Raw genomic sequence first — 15,056 nt, 5'->3', positions numbered from 1 at the left:
AAAAACCCCTGCTGGGAAAAGGTCTCAGTGCAGTAACTGGGCAGTGATGAGGAAAGAGAGGTGATGTGGTCCCATAAGTGCTGAAACTTCAGGAAGGACCAAGCAGGAAAGAGAAGAGCCCAGGGCAGGATGAGAAGCAGCACATGTGATTACCCAAGTTCTTGCCTGCCTTCTTCCCTTCAGCCCTGCTAATCCTGCCCCAGCCACAGGCAGTGTCACACTGCCAGACACAATCCCAGCTGAGCTCATGCTCCTGCAGCCCCAAGAGCCCTCTGTGCAAGGGCAGAAATTGCTGGCTGCTGCCACAGCTGGGAGGGCTGAGCTGATCTCCACAGGCCAGTCTATTGTTGTGGGGTTTTTTGTCTTCTCTGTGGTGGTGTCCTGTAGCCCTCATCCTGTCTGTGCAAAGTGCTTTGCTGAGAACTGCTCTGTGCTGTCTCATGCAGTGTGCTAAGGCTCTTTATTGAACTTTTCTCTGCATACACAAATTGCCAAATATGACTAAAGTAGTAAACAGTTATCACCTACCTGCCAGAGCAAGAACTGAGTTTCAGACCATCACAGCCTTTTGTTCTTAGTTGATTTTCCTTTCTTTGTTGCTGCTTACTTTCAGTATGTTTAAAAATTTTGATCATGAAGTTAATTCTGTGTTATATCTGTTAAAGTCCAAAGAAGGTTTCTAGCAAAATAAGGTTCTGATTGCCCACATTTACACTGGTGGCATGAAGGGCAGAGGGTTTACATCACCTGCCCAAGGCCAAAGCAGGAATTGTGACAGAGCTGGGAAGCCTCTCCAGGCCAGCAAAGAGCAAAATTTGAAAGGCCAGGTGTCCTTCATCCCCCCTCCAGGCACAGTCCAGCCACAATCCTCCCAGAGAATGAGCAAACAAGCTCAAGTGGGAGAACCAAACTGCTCCTTGCACTCAGCTCTGAAAGCTGGAGGTTTGGCTGGAGAATTGAACTTTCAAAGTCTTCAGTGCTGTCCCTGGTCACACCCATGATCTGCCTGGTGACGTTTCCAAGTCTGTTTCCCAGAGTTTGTGCATGGCAGCTTTCCCCTTTAGACAGCTGCCATTGCCAGCAGTGGGATCTGGAGCAAAGTTCTGCTTCAGTTGGTTCCAGAAAATACTGCTTGGTGTGTCCAATCTGCAGCCCTGGGAGAAGCTGTAACTTGTCATCTTCTGGAAACACAGGGAGAAATCCCCCCCTCAAGTGACCCAAAGTGAGAGGACTGGAGCTCTCTGCAAGCCCTCTCTTCAGTCTGCTGGGTCCCTGTGTTTGCTCCTGCCCAGGCCCTGCAAGCCTGGATTGCTGGGTATGTGGCTGTATTACCGTGTTCCAGGCTGAGGATTAGTTCCTAGCCATTTCCTTTCTTCCCCGTTTTTTAATCTTTTAAGACAAAGAAAGTGCACCATCTGGCTCCTGCGTTTGTGGGATGCGAAATTGCTTTAACAAAGGTGAACTGATTAATTTTCTGTTACGCATTTGGGTACAGAAAACAAACATTTGTGTGACAAAAACAGCAGAGAGGCTTGTTCCCCCTCTCCACAAGCACTCCATGCTCTGCCTGAAGACTGATGCATCCTCTTCCTCCTCCATCACAGAGGGATCCCATCAGCTGCTGCCTTTTAACCTCCTTTTGAGAAGACAGCATGGACAGAAAATGATTGTGGAGGTGGAAGTGGAGGGGGGAGGTGGAGCAGCATCTGAGTGGAGAGAGGAGGAAAGTGGAGGAACTGGGGAGCCAGGGAGAAGTTGCCCAGCTCCTGTGAGCAGAGGGAAGGAGGGGCTGCTGGAGGAGCATTTCTGTGCTGTGTTGTGTAACGTGCTGTGCAAGCTTTGGTGTGGGTCTCTGTGGGAAGGCGGGATGGAATATATCCACGCTGGAGAGGAAAGGTTTGGGCGGATTTCATTTTCCTTGTTGTTTTCTCTAAAAATCCGTGTGGGTAGGCGATTTTTTTGAGGTATGACTCAGGACTGTGACAGCAGGTGGTGGGACGCTGCAGGTCAGGGACACGGTGCCTCAGCCAAGCCGAGGGTGGCATGGAGACTGCAGCAAGTGAGGCACTGGGGCCTGCCCAGGGCTGTCCTGGAGGATGTCTCAGTGGCTCTGGGGGAATGTCAGAGCTGGGGGCATCACCAGGGCTGAGGTCAGAACCCCCAGCTGCTCTTTCACCCTGCACGCTGGGGTTTCGTTGCTCCAAGAGCCCTTCTGTGGCTCTGGACCCACCCAAGCTCCAGTAATACCAAAATAATTTTCCATTTTTTCCCCCAAAATGTGTCATTCAGGTCCAAAACAAAAATCACGTGGCAGCTGTCTAGGGACAGGGCAGTATTTCTTCATCTTCAGATGAGAACACTGTCTTAAATTGTACTCAAGGCTCCTTAATAACTCCCAAGGGGATGTCCTGACATGGGTGGGACATCAGCAGTGAAGTCACATGCCAAAGAGAGGAAGGATTTATGTAGACATTAAACCTCATGAAGACATTCCTCTGTCCGTATTTCCTCTGTCCTACTCTTCTGGCATCCTGCTCCAAATCCTGGGCTGGGCTTGACCCTTCTAAGGGATTTAGCTCCATCCTTTCACAGATATCAGTCCTGAGTGTTCTCCTGGTCATTTCATCATGCAGAGCACTCCTGCTTGTCAAAAAAAGACATATGCAGGACTTGAAAAGAGCTCTAGAATGTTATTATTATTATTATTATTATTAATTTTTTTATTTTTATTTTTATTTTTATTTTTATTTTTATTTTTATTTTTATTTTTATTTTTATTTTTATTTTATTTCTAGCAATGCAGAGATAATCATAATGACAAAAATGCTCCCTGTTTCTGTGTCCTCATCACTCTGGAGCATTGTTTGGATTTGGGAGAAAAAAGGTTTGCAGGAAGAAGCAATATCTTTTAATAGAACACGTGATATTGTTGGAAGGGGGAGAAAAAATGAATTTTAGGTGAAAAAAACCTCTCTGAGTTCCTATTTTTTATTGTTATTTTCTGTTGTATCAGTTGGTTTAATAAAAGATTAATATCTCTTCCCATGAACCTTGGCTCTCACACCCTTAGACCATCAGAACCAAAAAATTTCTGCTATGACTTTGGCCTTAGGTCAGTGTTCCTTGAAAAGCCTGGGATCCCTCCTCCTCTGAAGCATGAAGGTTTACTGTGCAAACAATTTATTTCTTCTCTTTCTTTGAAATGGCCAGCAGACCCCTCATATTCTTGATAATTTTCAGTACCCATTTAAGGTTGCTTTCTGATGACCATCCCCCATGTTGACCATCTCTTACTTTTCCTCTGCCATTCAAGATTGGCTTCTTTCTCATGGATACAGCCAGTTATTTTTCCACTGAGGTTTCCCTGTGTGCAATAGGTCACTGAGATTTAGCAGCTGCCTGGGTCGTGCTCCTTGGAGGCTCATCCAGCATGGTGGGTAGCACTAACAGACAAACCTTGCACTGGAACTGGATTTAATCTGACCCACAGTTTTCTCCATAGAGGGCTCCAAAATAATCACAGCATCACTGGTGCTCTGCTCCCAGCAGCAATGAGCTCTGTGCAGAGGGTCAGCTGGACTCTCCCAGGTCTGCCTTTTTGTGCAGACTTGCCAGAGCCCCTTTAGAGCTCCTGTGGATCCCTCAGCTGCACAAACACCCACTGCCAGCCTCTGGTGTTTTCTTTGTGGTTTTTGCTGTGCAGCTCATGCAGTGTGGATCCCAGCACAGGGGAACAGCTGCCCAGCCCTGTCAGCACCAGGATGGAGCCCTGTGATGAGCGTGCTGGGGCTCTGAACCATCACCTGCTAAGGGAAATGCCAACAGGCACAGGGGAGGAAAACTCCCTCTGAATTCCCAGCTGGGATGTGGTACTGCCTCACTTTGGGAGGGAGAATAAGCTGCCACTCTCAGGTTTTATGGTAGAGGCAGCGTATACTGGCTGTAAGTCAGCTGTGGACAGAGAATGAGCCAGGCTGTGCACTCAGACAGTGTCCTCAGGCTCAGCTCAGTGCTGATGGGGGGCAGCAAGCTCAGCCCCTGGCCACACTGGGTGTTGGGGGGGATCTGTTGTAGAAGATAAAATGTGTGTGTCACGTTCAACCTCACAATCAGCACCTTTCCCAGCACATCAGTGCTGTGCAGATGCATCTGTGCACCACCTTTTCCTCTTCCAGCCCTTCTCTGAGGAGGAAAATGTGATGTGCTGCTCTCTCTACATCCTTTCTGCTCAGGTTTTGGGAAGGTTTCATATCTAAAAATGTATGTTCTATTGGGAAGAGGACTTAGAAGTGAAAAGTGTTTTAATTTTCTCCTTCTTATCTGGGATTATAGAAATATATCTTGCTTTGTCAGACCTACAAGAGTAGGGGAAAAAAGGTCTCATAGTCACGTGGAGATGTGACTGATACAGCCAAGCAGAGCCACAGTCCTCCTATGTGCAAGAGTCTGTGTTTGAAAGTATTTATGCCCTTCTCAACATCTGTTTATCCCATGTATCCCATCACCCCAACCCCTGATTTATTTCTCTCCTTGTTCTTATTGCCACCACTCCTCCTAGATGACATCTGTATGCCTCTTTAGGTGTGGGTGGCTCATGCCATGGTGCCTCACAACTGTCCTGATTGGGGTTTTGGGTGCAGAGAAACCAGACTGCTCCTAAGCTGCAGCAGGGTTGGCAAGGGGAGGTGAGGGAATGGCTCAATGTGGGTGTGTGGGTGAAGTGTCTCTGTGCCTGTCCTGGTGTGCTCTGCGTGCAGGAAAAGTCACTGTGATATTGAACGTGCTGGTCTTTGATATCTCTGTGGCTCCTACAAAAACCTCTGCAAATTGAGTTTGTGGTACAGCTCCTTATCTCCTGAAAGGAAGATGTAACAGCATCATCTTGTGTTTTAGCCAGACATTTTCCCTCAACACTTCCCCATTTCTACACTGAGGGAAAAACAAATGTTGAGTCTTTTTTTTTTTCCTCCTGTTTGGAACCTTAAGAGCCCTTCACACAAAGCAGCTCAAGTGCAGAAGAATTAATTGGGGAAATTAGGTTGTGCTGTATTCCTGGCATTTCCTCAGAAACGGTAATTGCCCTAATTCTCCACCCTGTCAAGACCTGCATTCGCACCCTGTTTTCTCCCTCCCCTTTTTCTCAATGTCTACCTGTTGTTCTCCTGCTTGAGTTGCTGTTTTCATGCTGTTGCCATTTATTTCATTCCAGTAATGAGAGGGATGTGGCAGGGGAAGCTCTCTCACAATCTGGTGACATCTTCTTTGAAGCACAGGCACAAAAGAGCGGTTTGTTTTTGGGAGATAAAAACTCCCTGTTCTGGTACTTGACCTCCGCGCTCACCTCTTCTCCTGCTTGGGGTATGTTGCTGCTGTCACTGCAAGTCATTTGGCTCAGAATTTTTGTTTAATACAGTCTCAATATTCACCTAAACACTGACCTCCAGCTAAATCCCTGTGTTCTCCCCAAACCCTCACATACCTACTGAGAGCTTATCAAACTTAGGATCTTTCAATCAAAGCTCAGCCCCATTTCCCAGGCATTCGAATTGAGGCTTTTGATTTCTCCCAAACATCAGGCTGAGATCCAGAGGACTGGGAGTTCAAAGCCTTTCATTTTAGCTTCCTGATGGTTTTTAACCTTCCATTTGCAGAGGTCAAAGATGTAGCCAAACAGGGAGGAATTGTTTGTTGTTCAGTATTTCCTGACCTAAAACACCTGAGGATGTCTAGGACAAGTTTGGATTCAACAGAGACGATTCTTCCAGTCCATGTCCATGCTGACTGGACTTTGGCTGCTCTTAAAAGCTGTCCAGGCTGATCTCTGCTTTTCTGGGATCTGGGGAGAGTCCTGGGAGTAACCAGTCAAGTGCTGGAACCATCCCTGGGGTAGTGACACCATCCCCATAAGTTAGAGTCAGTACAGTTCAGAAAGCTGGGGCTGTTTCTCAATGCAGCCAAACTACCCAAGCCTCTCACCTCTGCTGTAAAAACTTGAAATAGCAAATTTCCTGCAGGGAAGTTCAGGAACCCTTTCCTTCAAAGCAATTCCCTTTGCATAAAACTTTACTATGGAGGGCAGGACTCTTTTCTATTTTCAGTGTTCCCTGGCTGCAGCCAACAGATCTAGAGAGACAAGAGAAGCTACTTGTGATCCCCATCCATCCTTTAGTTTTTCCCTTCCCCCTGACTGTGAAACTATTTTTCTTTCCCCTGTTTTAATTTGTTTTGTCCAAGTGTGGTTCCCAACACCTACTAGAGGTTGCCTGCATGCAATGTGCTCTCTTCCTTCTCCTGTCCCCATTTGGAACATCCCATTAGCCTGAAAGCTGTGACAGACAGGGAAAAGAGCTCAATGCCTCCTTTTAAGCAAGATAGACTCTCCCTTGGTGGAAATCCATCCACAATGAGTTTCACTGTGGTGTCACCAGAAACAAGAAAGGATTTTGTACACAGTAGGTCAGAAAGTCTGATGGTTCTGGGTTTTATCAAGGTGGGTACAAATTTAAACTGTATTTAAATTTAAACTGATTTAAACTGCAGCTAGAGCAGGAGAAGGTAGAGAACCTTATGCCAGCATATTATTCCAGCTCCATGAATCCAGAACAGGTGGACCAGAAAAAGTGTGGGTCCTGAACTGTTCATGCTTTGGGAGGAGCACTGCCACTTACAGTCCAGCAAGACTGGAATGTGCAAATGTAAAACCTTCCCCTCTCATCTTGTCTAGGTTGTTAAACCCATTTCCTCACTGCAGTCCAGCTGGCCACTGGCCTCCTCCTGCCTTCCCACCTGCAGGACCATGATCTCAGCTCTCCTTTGCCATGGGTGCAGCCAAGAGATCTTTTGTGTGGTGACTGATCAGGAAAGGTGGGGAGCACCCCCAAACCTCAGTGTGATCAGCAAAGAAACTGGAGGCAGAGAAGTTTAGTGAGATCATGGATAAATTATGCTTTGCTTCATGACAAACTGAAGGTCTCTCTGAAAAAATTAAAATGCAAGTGTCTTCATCAACATCCCTAATTAAGACACTTGTATGGAAGGAAGCCACTACTTTCTTTTTTTCCTGCTGGTTCCTGCATAGTCAGAGTTTCTCTAGGCTTTCCCCTCCTGATCCCCCAGTTTCATAGTCCTGCCTCTCCCAGCTCCTTCTGCCCCCTATCTGCATGGGGAAAGGCCCTATTTTGAAAGCAGCTTTAATACCCAGGGCTGTTTAGGGCTCTGCTGTCAAAGAGAGCCTGTTCAATGTACAATCAAGGGGCAGCGATGCACAAAATTGCACACACACACGGAATGGGAATCTTTTCTCAGTGCGTGTTGAGCTTTGAACGCTTAAGTGATTCCACCTCTCTCTTCCCCATCCAATTATGTGGGCGACACATGATAAGATTGCTAAAGGCATTAGTGAGGGAAATCTTTATACTGCCTAATCAATAGTGTTCTGCTCAGCAGAAGGCATCTCCCCACTCTGGCCTCAGCCTTGCTCCTGTTTGCCTTCTGAAAGCACCTGGAGTTCACCTCCTCTCTATTTGGGCTGTGGAGACCAGGAGTTAAAGCAGCAGTGTATCTGTTGAGAATGGTTGTAGTTAAAAGAGTTCCTTTCTTTCTTTAAAAAACCCCAACAAAACAAAAAACCCAAAAAATATATATAGAGAACCCTGCCAAACTCACATATCAGAGTTTTTGGAAATGTTTGCTGCAGAGGGACCTTCTGCCCCTTTCTGCTGTATGGTCCTTACAGGAATGGCCAAAAACCTCATAAGCAAAGGAGCTGGATGATAATTTTTCTGAGCATCACTGAGGCAAGACGCCAGATTTTATGGGCCACTAGACAGATCCAATATAGCAAATCCTCTGTTCCACTGTGGATTCTGAGACCAAATTATCAATTAATGTGAAGCATTAAAAAATCCAAATCCCTTTTAGTTCCCTGCAGTCATTAGTGACAAGATACAATATCTATAGCTCAAATGCTGTGCCAGCATCCCCTGGCAGCAAGACAGAAACTTCACTCCTATTTTTTCCAACATATATGAAAAAACATATGAGATCAGTGGTTTTTACACTCAAATTCGGCTGCCTCTACATATTTACTTAGATGGAGAGATAAATCAGGTTTGGGTTACTCTCTGGGTTAGTTATTTGTTATTGGAATAAATGCATGGTAATAGATCTGACAGAGGGAGATGTTTCCCTTTCAGCTCTGTGTTTGAGGTAGAATTTGCTTTGTTCTGCACTATATTATATTGATGTTTTTCCCCCACTGCTGGATGACTTCATTTGCTCTACTTCTTTCCAACATCCGTGCCTCTGCCACAGCTGGCTTTAGGATGCAGTTTTATGCACAGACTTCTCTTTTGTTTTCCCCCAACTGTAACACAGAGACAATTTAAACAACCATCATGAAACGATTTTCTAAGCCTTTCCTCCCCCCAATTCCTACCTCAACTTTTTGGGAAGGGAGGTGAGTCAGTCATCCAATGGGCAATTCCCCAAGCAGAATGAGCTGTCAGCTACATTCAGCAGCTCAGTCTCCACTGCTGATGCAGGGTGGCCAGGTGCCCCAGGCAATGACCAGCTGGACACACTCTGAGGCCATATTTGAGGTATTCCCCAGGCAGTTCTCAGCCTGAGTTCCTCAGTAGCACAGTTAGGAGTGTACCCCCAAACCACTGTGTTCACCAAATGCCTTTCCATCTTGGAATTTTGTCCTCGTGGGAGCACAAACATCTCACTGGAAAGTCAGCAGACTTTATGCCTCTCATTCACTCCTAATGTGCTCACTGAGATCCCTACCCCTTTTCCTCGCTCCTATTCTGCAAATCTTTCCTACTTTGCTGCAGAGGAAAATGTAGTGCTGTATTTCCTGCCCCAGAATTTTGCTTTCCCCGTCCCTTTCTAAACTTCAGGTTTCTGATTGCTGGCAGGTTTGTGGGTGATTTGGAGCTGTGGGATCAGCTATTTTCTTCCCCAGCCTGCGACAGTACTGATGGGACAAAGACTTTTGGGCCAGTGTAGGGTGATGAGTGAGATGCTTCACTGGGACATTTGGCCAACAAAACCCTTAACTCTGGCTGGTCTGAGCTTATTCCGTGAAGATATCAGGCCTGGGCCTTTTTCTGCTGGCAGAGGCAGATGAGTCCCTGCACCATGCTCAGGAGGGCTGGCAATGAGCAAGAATTAGGATGCTGAAGTACCAGATACAGAGCAAGTGTCAAGCATCCGAAAATTTCTCTTGTCTGGAGAAGAATTCTGGGTCCGCCAAGGGATGACATTCTGTGTGACCATTCTATGTGGCCTCACAGTCCAAGGAGAAGTTTCAGGAGGCTGAGTGCCCTTGACTCTTGCCCAGTTCACCCTCTCTGTGCACTGGTGCAGGTGTGGGGAGCGAGGTGGTGGCCACAGGGGCCAGAGGGTCTCACCTGCACTGCGCCCTCACAGCAAAGGCTGAGCAGCGTTGGGATGTTGCAGCCAGCAAAAGCCTTTTGGTTCAGTTAAAGACACTCCCTTTCCCTTCTTGTCCCCTTGCTTCATCCCCCCCATCCCTCCCTCCCTCTCTCACCCTTCCCTTCTCTTTTGTTTGTCTCCTTCCCTTGTTCTCACCCATTCACTGTCAGGAAGGGCCGCGTCTGAAGGGCCAGCTCAGCGCAGCGTGGCAGCGACAGAGACTGGCACCGTCGGCAGCTGCAACAGTGAGTGCATCCCATACCCTGCAAGTGGGGGACTGCTGCTGCTTGGGCATGAAATGACTCCTGGGGCCGAGGGGTTTTGGGAACAGCTCGGGTTTTGTGCGTTTGGCAGTGAAGGGGCTCTGGTCTGTGATGGGAACTGCACACACGTCTGCTGTAGCTGCTCTCTGGGGCTCATCTGGATGGTGAGGTAATATGGGATGAGTGCAGGAGTCCCCAGTGCCACCTTCCTGTGGGGGTGTTCAGGATGTGTCTGCACTAGTGGACAGTGTGGGCTGGCCTCTGATGGCAGCAAGTACAGCATGGTTTGTCTCTGTGCAGCTAAACCACCCTGTGGCTCCAAGCAGGGTGGCATTTGCACTGCTCGCTGGGACTGTCCCTGACCCGTGTTATCCTCTGAACAGCTGCTTGGACAGTCAAACTGGGTGGTTGGATTGTCACATGCCAGCCCTGACAGCTTTTGTGTGCTGGTCTGAGCACACTCCGGGTGTCTGCAGCTGTGATTGAGTGGATGCACCCAACACTTCCCACTGCTGCTCCCATCCCTTGGCCAGAGGGGTTGCTGTGAGTTTGAAGCTCTGACAGAGCAAAGGAGTTTGGTTCTGCCAAGGGTGTGGCTGATGGGAGCCATGTGAGCTGTGTGAGCCCGCTGAGGGTTGGTGACACCTCTGTTCACCCTGCCCTCCTCCCACCGAGCAAAGCCAGCATCCCGTGGTGCTCTCAGCTCAGTGTCCCCTCCAGGAAGCTGCAGGGCTGCTGAGGCTGAGCTGCAGGAGCCTGAGACAGGAGCAAACATCCAGCTTGGTTGTTCTGTGGGATTTTTCTGCTTGGCACACAAGGAAATGCTCTATTGATCCAGAAAGTTAGGGAGTCTTTGCTTGAGTCCGTTTTGGAAGTGGATGGAGCTAATCCACCCTAAGACACTGAACAGAGCAGTTATGACCCTTCATGGTTTAAGGCAGGAAAGTGATGGCTTCCACACTTTATTTCCCAATAACTTCCCTGTGCCAGCAGTCCCAGAGATGGGCATAAATATTTGCAAAGTAGACACGTCTGGGATAAATCACCTGGGTCCAGTTACTGCAGCCTCCCTGTGGACTGTGAGGGGAGGTGTTTGCTCCTGGCCAGGTGATGCAGGATGAGTGTAAGGACCCCTCCTCCTGCTCCAGAGAACACCTACAATAGCTGAATGGATCCTGCAAATCCTTCCTGGGGTCTGTGACACAGCAAGGCTCTGGCACTTCCTGACTGTTGCCAGAACCAAATGGGAGTGTGAGTTTAGATATTGCTGATTTTGCAGAGGGTATGTCAGCAGATAAGAAGATTTGCCACTGAAAGGTGATTTTGTTACGCTTATGCCTTTCTGAGCCAAAATTGAATTGTGGGGTGTGGATGGGAATTTAGTTCTAAGCACTGATGTAATTTTGTATCCTTGGCCCTGAAGGCAGTTTTAAAAAAATTATTTTCCCCTGTGCCCTGACACTATTTTGTTGCCTTTGAATCATGTCCTTATGACAGAACAGATACTGGGGTTGACCTTTGCAATGTGACATAATAATATGTGACTTCTTTATAGCTCTTTTCATTCAAAATGCTTGGCACACTATGAATCTGATCTTGCAACCACTTGCCACTGGGCCTAGCACTCACTGCTCCAAGCAATCCCTGGGGAAGCCAGAGGAGCACAGAATTGCTACACCTGGTATTACTTGCAGGATCAGGCCCTGGAGAAATGCAGCACATCTGTGAATAACCACATCTTGGAGAGAGAAAGCCTTACCCTCCCATTTATCATTTTTATTCACTATCATAATGCCATGCCCAGCACTAACATGACAGCCTCCCCTTGGCTACAGTGTCATGGCAGGTGATGCTGGGGCAGTATTCATAGCTATTATCTACCAACCCTCTTGGTTTTTTTTTTATTATTTTTTTTTCCCAGCTCTAAAAGCCTGTTAATTAATTAACTCCTTTAGCTTATCCTGCACCATTTGATCCTGCAGAAATCACAGCATTTTATCTTATTAGCAAGTGGGAATTAAAGAATTAAAACTACTAGGGGGAAAAAAGAACATTATCACTTTCCCTGGGCATCACTTCTGAAAAAACCTTGCCCTGTACCTTCAAAAACCCCAAGCTCAGCCCCCAGGGCTTGACAAAGGATGGGAATCTCAGATCAGTGAATGTTTGGGCTGAAAACTGCTTTGTGCTCTGCTCTGCCTGTTTTGAAAGGGAGGGCAGAGCCAGGCACAGGGAGAAAAGCCCAGCAGTGAGATCCCAGACCTGCACTGTGCTGCAGGTCCCTTTCCTGCCACCATAGGAAATTCCATTAGTTCTCCTATGCCCCAGTTTGCCATTGTTAAAGAGTGATCTCTGTTTGTGCACACCAAGGAGATTCACATTAAATAAGATTGCAAGGGACACATTGCAGCATTGGGAAACAGGTAAGTACCTTAGGAATATGTAGGCAGTCTGTGAGCTGAGACATTTGAGGTATTGTTTTACAGAGAGTGAATTTTGGGAGTACTCAGTGGCTGGAAAATGCAAAGAAGGAAGCAGGTAGGATCCTTGCACCCACCTCTGCTTGGTTTGCTCTAGATCAGCAGAATCAGGAAAGATAACTGCTCCATCCTCTTCTTGATGAGAATTGGTTAAATCTGGGGATGGGGACGCACTAAGCATCACCAGGTACCTACACTCTTCACCACTGTTTGCCACCAGCAGAGCACTGCATCCCCACCACACCCTTAAAAACTCCTTTGAAAAATTACTTCATTAGGAGTAAAGAGATCTGGAAAGGATTCCCTGGATCATCAAATCCAATCCCCTGTTGCATCAATCACATCAGATTTATCTTTTTCATAATCAAGCACCACTATTAACTGTGCTCCTAAGGGGAAGAAGACAGTCCCAGAGTCTCATTGCTTTAAATCATAGCTGCCCCTGATTTCCAGTCTATGCTTAGTCATGGCCCATTTGTTAAACAGCAGGTACCTGGCGTGGAAGCAAGAAATTTAACACAGTTTTATTAAAATATCCACCCAGAAATCCTCACCACAAAAAAATGCTGAGGCTGCAGAAGAGAACGTGCAAGGTCAGGTAATGATAAGGGGGAGGCCTGAGCTCAGTCTTGCCTCTGCCTTGTAGAACAGACTTCACATCATCTCCTGAGTGATCCAGGTGAGGAACAAGGCAAAAGTACTCTCAGCACAAAGGAACCTTGTTGCTATTCTTCACCATCATATTCATTGTGTAACCCTCTGTCTCTCTTGCCAGGTATAACTAATGCTGAGCTAAACATTTGGCTATTTTTTTCCTTTTGCTGACAGGCTTTTCCCTGCCATTTATAGCTTCACTGTGCAAGCCATTACCTGCACAGCATTTTTGAGAAGTCAGTGAGTTCACAGAATCATGAGATTGTTTGGATTGAAAGGGACATTAAAGACATCCAGTTCCCCTCCCTTGCCATGGGCAGGGACACCTTCCACTGGACCAGGTTGCTCAAAGCCTCATCCAGCCTGGTCTGGAACATTTCCAAGGGTGGAGTTTCATTGTCCTGTTTTGCAGATTAGGAAAGGAATTCCAGAGTTATCAGCCATAACAACCCATGGTGCTTCAAGGGCAACTTTTCCCCTCCAAAATGTCCCTGCTTTGTCCAGTGCAGTCTGACTGCCTCCAAACCATGCTGGTGCTGCCCAGGCAGAGGAGGGCGCCTGGTGCAGCAGCCTGCAGTGTACATTTCATGCCATGAAAATTATGGGATGCTCTAAACTCGTGATTTATCCAGTTAGTTCATCTTCATACACAATGGATAATAATACAATGAATGGAGAAATTGGTGAGCGCAGGCTCAAGTGTAAAAACTTAGTGTAACCCACCAGGTGTGGTGACCCAGGCCATCTGTGACCTGGTGGCACATGGAGGTGCTGCTTAGCTCAGGCCACTGCTGCACAGAATGGCCAGAGTGACTAAGGAGGAGGGTCCTTTGCCAAAACCAGGTTTGGAACTAGGACACTGCAATCCCATGTTTGCTTATTTAACTTGGCAGGTATTCAAGTGAAACAGGCACAGAGGGGAGGTATCAGAGCTGATCTCAGTACCCACATGTGGGATTTTAAGTTTCTATTTCAGTGCTCATGCTTGGAAAAGAAATGCAAGCAGACCCCCTCACCCTCCTTTTTCCTTTTTCTTTTTTTTTTAAAGCACTATTTAAATGTCATAATAATCATATAGTGCCCACCTTAATGTGCTGAACAAATTAAAATATTTTATTAGTCTATAATCTGAAAATCATTACTGTGCTTACCATAAAAAACTGCAGGTCTTCAGAGGGAATGATGTCAGAGAGTCTGAATTGAATGCAAATATATTTTGTTGCTGTGAAGGTAGCAGGGGTCAGACAGGCAGCCCCCAGCCCCAGGGCAGCAGGCTGTTACAGGAGAGGGAATGAAATGCCTCTCACAGTGGGGAGGCAGAAAATGGATCTCTTGGCTGATTTTCCTGGAGTTTTGCGGGGTGAATGCCTGGGTCTGGGCCTGGCTGGGTTGGGATGGTTTCAGAGGAAAGCATTGGTGCTGCTCCCACCCACCTCGCTGGGGTAAGGAGGTGCCCCAGACAGCTCATCCCAGCATGGCTGAGCTGCTCAGAACCTCTGGCTCCATCCTGCTTCCACTGACAGCCCAGGTTCCTGTTCCCCTCAGGCATCCACATGCCCCTGGTGCCCCCTTCCTTCTGCAGATGATTCTGGATGTGTTTCTCCAAATAACTGCTGCGTCTCTCCAAAACACAGCTCATCCAGCCCCAGGAAAGCAGCCTGCTCCCACAGCAGCCTCTGGCAGCTGGCTCCCAGAGAGGCCAGGTGACAAGGCAGTCCCTGCTTTGGCCAGGTGACCCTGGACACTCCCAGAGCAGTGGCTCCTGAGTCCCCTGCCCTGCACAGAGCCAGTGGGCTTCAGCTGGTTATTCCTCACTCGCCTTGGGCGAGTGTCAGATGGTTCAAAGATTAATTACCTTTTAACTGGCTGTGTTTCCATCTCTGCAGAAGGCTGCAGCTGAAAAGACAGGAGTTCTGGGATCATTTACCCTGGTATTACACAGCAGATTACCCTGTACTTACGAGGTCACCAGTTACTGTGTAATTAGACCTCCAACGCAGGGAAGTCTGTGATAGGCTTCCACACCACTCTTCTTCCTGGTGCCAGAGAAGCAGAGGGATGGCAGCAAAGTGCAGGCTGAAGCCTCATTAGGTGCATTTAAAGCTGTTAAATAGTTTAAAATTCAAGCTGGGGGAGGTGCAATGAGAGGGTAGCAAGGCCACCTGTACCTGTCAGAGAAAGGGAGCAAAAAAAAAACCCCAGAGCAGTTTGTCTAAGA

At 47.4% G+C, this 15,056-nt stretch overlaps 1 protein-coding gene across 2 annotated transcripts in view; it reads left to right on the top strand.

The window, feature by feature from the left end:
- NTRK3 (neurotrophic receptor tyrosine kinase 3) overlaps positions 1 to 15,056 on the top strand; it is a 218,569-nt gene that overhangs the window by 174,455 nt on the left and 29,058 nt on the right. The window contains exon 16 of one of the 2 annotated variants that reach the window (XM_071441298.1): positions 9,612 to 9,686. The exons of the other annotated variant lie outside the window; for it this stretch is intronic. Coding sequence (XP_071297399.1) covers positions 9,612 to 9,686 — 75 coding nt within the window. The remainder of the gene's footprint in view (positions 1 to 9,611; positions 9,687 to 15,056) is intronic. 2 annotated transcript variants of the gene reach the window in all.

Source organism: Agelaius tricolor, unplaced genomic scaffold (assembly GCF_023055355.1).
Source record: "Agelaius tricolor isolate 1412-34295 unplaced genomic scaffold, bAgeTri1.0.p SCAF_16, whole genome shotgun sequence".
Classification (NCBI taxonomy): domain Eukaryota; kingdom Metazoa; phylum Chordata; class Aves; order Passeriformes; family Icteridae; genus Agelaius; species Agelaius tricolor.
Note: the sequence above shows the minus strand (reverse complement) of the source record. Positions and strands in the feature narration are given on the sequence as shown.